The 9746-nt window shown below is 44.6% G+C and overlaps 1 protein-coding gene across 1 annotated transcript; it reads left to right on the top strand.

Annotated features, from left to right (window-relative positions):
• Nucleotides 1–7416: 7416 nt before the first annotated feature.
• Nucleotides 7417–8139, top strand: LOC110732828 (uncharacterized mitochondrial protein AtMg00310-like). Its single transcript, XM_021912833.1, has one exon. It carries the CDS (start codon nt 7417–7419, stop codon nt 8137–8139), a length of 723 nt encoding a protein of 240 aa, XP_021768525.1.
• Nucleotides 8140–9746: the final 1607 nt, after the last annotated feature.

Below are 9746 nucleotides of genomic sequence, written 5' to 3'. Positions count from 1 at the left end.
TCCACTTCAAAGGCGAATATACCTTTGAACTCTCTCAGAAACTGGAGCAAGTCTGCTCCCAACTTTTCAAAAGCAACCGTCCCAACTTTGACGGTTCTGTCAGGGCGGCTGTCGTCCAGGACGACATCAATGCTTTCACCAGCCGGCTGGGGTCGAGAGTCATCCGGCCTTTCCCCGGTCAGTGATTGCTATTTTTCTTTTCTGGCGGGGGCCAATTGGTCCGCCTTTCGCTTTTTGCCGGCTGCCTTGGGAGCAGGCGCGATTTCCTTGTCATCGAGGTCAATGGGTTCCTCGTTATAGCCGGCTGCTATAGCAGTCGGCTTGACGTCTGAAAGGTAACACTCTGTTGCCGTCTTCTGATCCTCATTCAAGGCACCCACTGACCTGTCATCCTTCTCAAACTTAATCAGCATAAGAGATGGGATGATGACTGCCTTGGACTCGTTGAGGGTAGGACGACCCAATATGAGATTGTAGGCAGTCAATTCCTCGACCACCAAAAATTTGACGACCATGTGCCACCCTTCCCCCTTCTCTCCTAGCTGGATGGGTAGGTCAATCCTTCCCACCGAATGCACCACTCCTCCCCCAAAGCCAACTAGGGGGTGGGGAGCCTTGTGCATACTGCTAGGCTTGTACTTGAGCTTTGTAAAGTACTGATAGCTGATCAGGTCAGACGAGCTCCCGGTATCAATTAAGATCCGGCCAACTCGTTGGTTGGCAACCTTCCATTTGATGACAATGGGGTCATCGTGGGGCCGCCTGACCATACCTCGATCCTTCTCAGAGATAAAGACCTTAGGGAAGGTGTCTTTTGACGCCTGGCCTTCATCCTCTGGGTTGGACAGCTTCCGGATGTTATCTTTGGTACCCCGGATGGTAGGACTCCCGCTTGCGAAGCCGCCTGCTATGGTGAAGATGTGCTCTTCATCAGTTTCAAAGCTGGTGGCCGGCTTCTTTGACGGTTGTCCGCCGGTTAATTTGGAGTTGACCTTGGATTTCACCAGGTTAGACTTCAAAGCCCCCTCATCAGCCAGACGGTCCAATAGCCGCTTGAGGCTATAGCAACCATTGGTGTCATGACCGATATCCTCATGGAACTGACAGTACTTACTCTTATCCCTGTTCTTGACATAGCTCTTCATTGCAGCCGGTTTTTCAAGGGGCAACCGGTCTTTTATCTCCATGAGGATGGAGGAGCAGTCCTTGTTGAACTCGTACTTGGGGACGTACGGTTCCAACTTTCTCTGTTTCTTCTGGGACGGCTGACCAAAGCGGTCCACTGCCCAAACTTCTTTTCTTTTCTTCACCCAGCCGGCTGTCTCTCTTGTCAGACCTCTTGGGTTCCGACGAGTGCTTGACGGCACAGAGTTCCGTCGCCTGTATATAGGCTTCGGCCTCCATCAAATCCTCTTGGAGGGTAGCCACCCTCTTGCGGACCAGGTCAAACTTGAAGGTTAGCCCATCCTTCAGACCCTTGGAAAAAGTCTGTGTATGCAACTTCATCAGACAGCCTTTGAATCTGAATTCTCATCAGATTGAACCGCCTGATGTAGGATCGTAGTCCCTCCTTGTCACCGTGCTGAATGGCTCCTAGGTCGAGACTTGTCTTTTTGGCAGGGATGTTCATGGAGAAGTTGGACGCGAACAGGTATGCAAGCGTCTTGAAGTTATTGATGCACCCGGCAGGCAGGTTGCTAAACCATCGTTGGGCTATGCCCTTCAATGTAGCCGGGAAGCATCTGCACCAGGCGGCATCATCCAACCCCTGTAGGTACATGAGGATGGTGTACGCCATTAGGTGGTCTTCTGGGTTAGTGGTACCGTCGTAGGTACCGACCAACACATTTTTAACCTTGGTCGGCTAGGCCGCCTCGGTTATTTCCCGGGAGAAGGCCAAAGGCTGTTCCCCAAGGTTTAGCAACCGGAGCTGCCAGTCCATAGGCTAGACTTGATATGCCGCCTGGCCCCCAAAAGGAGCCGACTGCATGAATGGAGATCCATACGGCGTGTATGGCTGTTGGGGCACATACGGAGCCTGCAAGATAACGTGAGGGCCAGTACGTGCAGACATGCTGCGTGACTGACTCCCCTAATGCGTCTTCGAATGCTTCATTGAAGTATTCCGAAAACTGTCTGGGTAGGTCGATGTTGAGGCCGACTGAGACATGTGCTGACTTCTCTTCTTCTGGATGAACATCCGGGCGTCAGAGAAGGTCTTCTTTGACCCATCCGGCTGTGTATGCCGGATGGCCTTCCTTTGCCCTGATTCAGGGAAACGAAGTTTTGAGAGGTCGATCAGGGGCCCATCCGTCCCCTTGGGTTTGGGGTGAGGAGTAGGCACCCGATCTTTGATTTGCTTCTTCCCGGAGGGAGAAGGCTTCCTTGCCGACTGACCCTTGTTTGAGCCAGTTGACTTCTTGATTATGTCTTTAATTTCCCCCTTGAAACTAGTCATGAGATTCATGAGTTTGTCTCTGGTAACGGGGGTTGTGCCCTCCGCCGCCTGGGGTTGCCCAGGGTGCTTGCCACCTGGGTTTCTTGGTCCAGCTTTGGCTTGGCCTCGTTCCTTCTTTTCTTTGGAACGGGTGCGCCTGGAACGAAATGACCCGTCTGAGGCCATGTAAGTGTCGACCTCACAGTCGTCACCACTGTCATGGTCCGTATGGACCTCAGGGTCAGCCGTAGGCCAGCTGCCCCCTGCACACGGTACTCTCCCCACATATGGCGCCAAATGTTTCGGGGGTTTCTAGAGTCCCTCGTGAGAGTTACAATCCTGAGTATGCGCGTCTGACGTCTGTACCTGCAAAACCACAAAACTCCGGTTGGGTGGAGTTCCGCCTCCGATGATCAAGTTAGTATGATTCCGGATGGGTAAACGGGCGGAAAGTAAATAGGTTTTTCTCCCTGATTCAGAGAGGTTCCGCAATTAATATTGCTCGGGTTTTGTGTATGTATCTATGAATGTGTAATAAATGAGGAATTTCCTCTATTTATAGCAGATGAAGATCTGCTCCCCCATTGGGGGTTCAATGCCACGTGTCAGCATCTGATTTGATCCCGTTGGGCCTCTGGTGGGCTGCCACGTGTCATCATGCTAATGGGCCACATGGCATAGGGTATTCTTACCGTAAAAAATAATAATAATAATAATAATAATAATAATAATAATAATAATAATAATAATAATAATAATAATAATAAGACAATGAGGTTGTTGCATTGCTGAAGCGGGTCCAGAAGGTCTCGACGACTCTGGATGTTAGGGCACGAGTTGCTGCTCATATTTTTACTAGGATAGGATTTGATATACCTAGAGGAGTGGGGGCCCAAATTTTATCTCGGCTTCCCACTAATTTATTGTAGGTTGTATGACTTTGTCTGTTTTTGATTTATAATAATAATAATAATAATAATAATAATAATAATAGCTCGGACTAATTATTAAGTCTCTCGAATAAGGTCCCGTAGTTCTTGCCTAGGGTTTGCTCTATTCGTTCTCCCAATCAAGTTGTGACCAATTTCCCCAATTTTCTATGCAATTTTTTTACTTAATTTCGTCTTAATAACTATGGAGGATGAACTAATCAAACAATGGGAAAAATTCCAACTCACTAAAGAAGAAGAAACTGTTGTGGGTGATGATTTTTCGAATGGCGACGATGTGGATGTGAAGGTGCAATTGGACTTATCTTTGGTAGGGAAACTTTGGACAATTAAACCGTTCAACATTGAGGCAATGAAGAAAACTTTGATGAATGTCTGGCGGCTGCGCGATAATATTGCGATAAGAATGGTTGAAACAAACCTCTTTGTGTTTCAAATTTTTAATGAGGATGATAAAAGGAGGGTTATGGAAGGGAGGCCTTGGTTCTTTTATGATAAAATTTTGATTTTGAAAGAAATGTGTGGGGATGAGCAACCGTCGGAAGTCCAGTTTACTCACCCGCCTATGTGGATTAGACTGAGGGATGTCCCATTCAATAAATGCTCTACTGCTATAATGAAGGAGATAGGAGAATTTCAAGGTGGTTTTTTAGATTTTGATGATTCTGACCCAATTGGATGGGGTGAATGTATGAGAATAAAGATACTAGTGGATATCAATAAACTGCTACAAAGAGGGATGCGACTTGCTACTGGACAAAATTCTTCTCGATGGATTGATATCCAATATGAACCACTAGCGGACTTCTGTGTTTTTTGTGGGATGCTCGATCACACTGACAGAGAATGGCAACAAAAAGAACGTACAAAAGACGAGGAGGAGGTAGTGTATCAATATGGTCCATGGCTTCGTGCCTCACCATGGAAACAAACTTGTGGCCCTAGCATGCTGCGTGAGAAGGAGGCTAAATGGATGTCTGATCTGAAAATGAATAAAGGGAGCCGAACTCCGCTCTATAGTGATCCTAATGTAATCAAGTTACGGCCACCGGGGGTGGCTCAAAAAATACTCTTCTCTGCTCAATCCCCCACTAGTAATGACTCAATTCCTAGAGTGAGGGAATCTCAATTGGTGCCAATGATGAATAAATCAAATACGGGACTGGTGCTGAGAGCAAAAGGTGTGACTGAGGGAGTGGAGAATGAGGGGATGGGTGAGAGTAATGAGGGTGTTGTAGGTAAGGGGAACAATGAGGGAGAGAAGGGTATTATTCTTCCTTTGAATGATAATGGGAGGGAAGATATAGTGATGGGTGGGGGAAATAAAGAAATTTTTTCTGACTCGTTGGATGATAGGTGTCTAGAAAGCAGGGGTATTGCTCATACTCTTACTAGAAGGTGTCCTACAAAGCTGAAAAAGTGGACAAAAAAAATTGAGAATAATTCAAAGAGTGACAGAATGATGCCTATGGAGACTGATATACCTGATGGGAGTGGGGGGGGAAAGGAAATTTGGGAGTGAAAAGGAGTACGGTTTGAATGACCGTGATGATAATGTGGAGGGGAAAAGAGCAAAGGTGCATGTAGTTGAATCGTCTGGAGACAGCTTAAATCAAGTAGAGCGTGTTGGATTGAACCACACTCTCGAAGAGCAATGAAAGTATTTAGCTGAAACGTCCGAGGGTGGACAACCCTGGGACGGTTAAAGCTCTCCGAGAGTGGTGTTGGAGAGAGTGGCCCAATATTGTCTTCTTAATGGAGACAAAAATTGATGCTAGTAGTTTGGAGAGAGTAAGACATATTTGTGGATTTGTGGAGGGTATTTGTCTGAGTAGTAATGGAAATTCGGGTGGTCTTGATTTTTGGTGGAAAGATATAAATGTGAAGATCAACTCCTATTATATACATCACATTGCTGCTGACATTGGTGACCTTAATGATGTTCCGATTTGGAGATCTATTGGTGTTTATGGCTGGCTCGAAATTGAAAATAAACATCGTACATGGACTCTTATGATGAATATTAAATCGAGCAGCCCTCTTCCGTGTATTATGTTCGGGGATTTAAACGAAATTGTGAGCCATGGAGAAGAAAAGGGTGGTGTCCCAAGGAGTGAAAGAGCTATGGATGCATTCCGTAATACGATACATGACCGTCGTATGAAAGACATGGGCTATAAAGGAAGTATTTTTACATGGTGAAAAGGTTCGAATCCGGAATTTTTCAAACGTGAGAGGCTTGATAGGTTCCTTGGTGACATAAACTGGTGGTGTGCCATTTACCAGTATTTCAATCGGATCATGCCCCGCTGATTATGTCAGCCAGTAATTATTATGAAAGAGGGAGTAAAAAAAGCAATTCAAGTTCGAAGCTTTATGGCTTTCAAGAGAGGAGTGTGGGAAGGTTGTAGCGGAGGCGTGGGCAGAGAGTATAACAGATTAGCCACTTGTGCGGAAAGTCTAACTTCTTGGGCTACCAAATGTTTTGGTAGTTTAAAGAATAAGATTAAAGAGGTGGAGGGGAAATTGAAGGAGGTGCAAGATTGCTACCTGATGCAGCAATGTTGGAGCTTTGTTCATCCTTGTTGAGTGAACTGGAAGAGCTACATAGAATGGAAGAATCCTATTGGCACGCGAGGGCGAGAGCAAATGAACATCGAGATGGGGATAAGAACACCTCTTATTTCCATCAAAAAGCAAGCCAAAGGAGGTCTTTTAACACCATCAGTGGTTTAGTCGATGAGTATGGCGTGTGGAAAGATAAGAAAAAGGAGATTGTAAACATTGTTGAAAGCTATTTTTGCTCTCTTTTCTCAACTGATTCCCCAAGTGAGTTCGAGCAGGCTCTTGAAGGAATTGAATAGGTGGTATCAAATGATATCAATGTCATGTTGAATGCGGAGCCGACTGGTGATGAAATTAAAAATGCCCTGTTTCAAATGCATCCAAATAAAACCCCGGGACCCGACGGTATGCATGCTCTATTTTTTCAAATAATTTGGCATATTGTTGGGAATGATATTATCTGCTTTGTGAAAAATTGGTGGCATGGAAATATTGATCTGAATGTGGTAAATAAGACTTGTGTTGTGCTAATTCCGAAATGTGATAATCCAAAACGTATGATGGAATTTAGACCAATAAGTTGTTATAATGTCTTATATTAAATTATTTCGATGACTATGGCAAATAAATTGAAACCGCTCTTGGATAGCATTATTTCAGTAAATCAGAGTGCTTTTGTCCCTAAACGGTTGATTACGAATAATGCCTTAGTAGCTTTCGAAATATTCCATGCAATGAAACGAAATGGTGATAGTAGAAATGGTTCAGTTGCTTTAAAATTGGATATGCGGAAGGCATATGATAGAGTGGAATGGATCTTTCTTGAACGGGGGATGTATAAGATGGGGTTTGTGATGATTGGGTCCGGAGGGTCATGGACTGTTTATCGAGTGTATCTTTTTCCTTCAAAATCAATGGAAGGATTTCTGGTTCGGTTATTCCTTCTAGAGGGTTGAGGCAAGGTGACCATATCTCTTCCTATTTATTTCTCATTGTTGCAGATGCTTTTTCTACTTTGATTACAAAGGCGGCGAAGGAAAAGCAAATTCGTAGGATGAAAATTTGCAATGGAGCTCCCCGAATTTCACATTTATTTTTTGCAGATGATAGCATTCTGTTTTCTAAGGCTACGGTTAGAGAATGTTCAAAGATAGCTAAAATTATCAACAAGTATGAGCGAGCATCCGGGAAAAGTGTCAATCTTGATAAAACCGATGTAGTCTTCAGCAAGAGTGTTATTGAAGAACGGAGACAGGAAATTGTGAACATTTTGGGAGTAAACGAGGTTGAACGGCATGAGAAATATTTACGCCTTCCTACAATCATCGAAGATCCAAGAAAGTGATTTTTGCATCATTAAAGGAGATAATATGGAGAAAGTTACAAGGTTGGAAGGAGAAGCTATTATCGAAGCCTGAGAAAGAGGTAATGATCAAAGCGGTAGCTCAAGCAATCCCGACATACATGATGAGCATTTTTAAAATTCCGGAGGGTTTAATCGATGAAATTCACTCTTTGTTAGCTCGGTTTTGGTGGGGTTCGACGGAATCGTCTAGGAAGATGCATTGGCATAATTTGGATTCTTTATGTTTGCCGAAATATCTAGGGGGTATGGGTTTTAGAGACTTAAAGGTCTTTAATCAGGCTCTATTGGCGAAACAGATTTGGAGACTCCACACAAGACCAAACACTCTTACACACGCTATCCTTAAGGCAAAATATTTTAAGAACAGCTCGGTTCTTGAAGCATATCACGGATATGACCTTAGCTATTCATGGAGATGTCTTTGGGGCTCGAAATCACTCTTGCTTGAAGGGCTCAAATGGCGTGTGGGGAATGGGGTAAATATACAAGTATGGAAGGATGCTTGGCTCCCTGGTAAACCCCCTACCGCTATACCTGTACATGATATGAACTTTGATCCGGAGTTGAGAGTCTTAGAGCTGATCAATGAGGAATGCGGAGAGTGGAGAGGGGCTTTATTGCAATCCCTTTTTTCTGTGCAGGACCGTAACCTCATTCTCCAATTGCCTATTTCTTATGCGATGCCGGAAGATAAGCTACTTTGGTGGCCTTCGAAGAATGGGGAATATACAGTGAAGTCGGGCTATTGGCTCGGTAGATTGGGTCATGTTGAGGGGTTGCTAACACTTTATCTGAGAATAAAAGGCAGGCTTGGAAGATAGTTTGGAATCTAGGCGGTCCACCTAAGCTTAGTCATTTCACATGGCAAGCGTGCAAGGGGAGTATGGCCGTGAAACAAGAGCTACATCGTCGTCATATCGCTAATGATGAGGTATGCAATTGTTGTGGTGCTGTTGTGGAATCTATTATGCATGTGTTGTTTAACTGTAATATTGCAAAGGAGGTGTGGGAACGTAACAATTATTCTCAGCTTATAGAGGATGCACCATCTTTGTCTTTCTCAACGAGATTGTTATGGATTGCACAAAAAAATTGAGAAGCCTTAACTCTGCCAATTCCTTGCTCTTGCGTGGGCTATTTGGTATCGCAGAAATAAACTAGTTCGTGAGAATATGACACTCACTCCGGTTTATGTTGCAGCTATTTTCTCTAGGCTTGTTCTTGACTATAGCATTTACGCTAAAAAAGTGTTCAATAAATCCTCAAGCGTGACCTTTATCTCGACATCTTCTTGGACCTGCCCCCCTTATGGACTTGTTAAACTCAATGTGGAAGCTCACATTGTTCAGGGCGTATATGTTAGTCTTAGGGTGGTTGCAAGGGATGTCAGGGGTAAGATCTTACTAGCTGCAGTTCGAAGGTATGAAGGGGAGTGGGAAGTGGAGATGGCTGAAGCAGCTGCAGTGCAGTTTGGTTTGAATTTGGCTCGCAGGTTTGGCTTCAAGAAAATCTGGTTGGAGGGAGATGCACATGCGGTTTAGTCCTCATATAACATCACCTGCACATGCGGGGGGCTGTGTGACAATGTTCGGCCAATCCGGTCCTTTGACATCACACACCGTGGCTCCGTCACCGATGCGAGATGAGGTGCAAGCATCACTGTCTCAAGAAGAGCCAAGTAATTTTGATAATATTGTGAATAACGAATTGTCGGTGTACGATGTGTATGCGGATACAGATGATGAGGACGATAATGGGGAGGAGGATGATGGACTTGATGACATGGATCTTGAAGCTGGGCAGATGGAAATTGATGAGCCCTTGGTTAGAACTGCAGTATCCTGGTTTAGTCAGATAAATGAGAATTATGAAGTTGATGAGTATTGGGCCGATTCGGGTAGTCATACATCATTTTTTCCAGGGGGAGAATTCGAGAAGGGGATGTACTTTGACAGTAAGAAAACGCTTCAAGAAATGGTGAAGATGTATTCTATACAGAGAAATCAATTCTATACCACAGTGACCTCAAATGAGAGTGTCCTTCATCTGCGTTGCAAGAAGAAATTTGGATGGTCTCTAAGGGGTACCAGGACAAGTGAGCACTCGCGTGGCTTCACCATAGTCACATACAAAGGCCCGCACTGGGAGAACTGTGTTACCGAAGTACTATGTACTGATCACCGACACTTGGATTCGTCCATAATATCTAAGTATGTGAAGTCCTTTGTGCAGAAAGATCCGACTCTAAAAGTTGAATTCATACAGGAACTCATCTCCAAGCAATTCCATTTTGAAGTTCCGTATAAACGAGCATGGTATGCCAAGGACAAAGCCATCACTCAAATTTTTGGGGATTGGGAGAGTTCTTACAGCAGACTTCCTCAGTTCATGCAAGCACTGCAACAGTCAAACCAGGGAATCGTAGTCA

Source organism: Chenopodium quinoa, unplaced genomic scaffold (assembly GCF_001683475.1).
Source record: "Chenopodium quinoa cultivar QQ74 unplaced genomic scaffold, ASM168347v1, whole genome shotgun sequence".
Classification (NCBI taxonomy): Eukaryota; Viridiplantae; Streptophyta; class Magnoliopsida; order Caryophyllales; family Amaranthaceae; genus Chenopodium; species Chenopodium quinoa.
The sequence above is the reverse complement of the archived record's forward strand: the minus strand, read 5'-3'. Positions and strand labels throughout refer to the sequence as shown.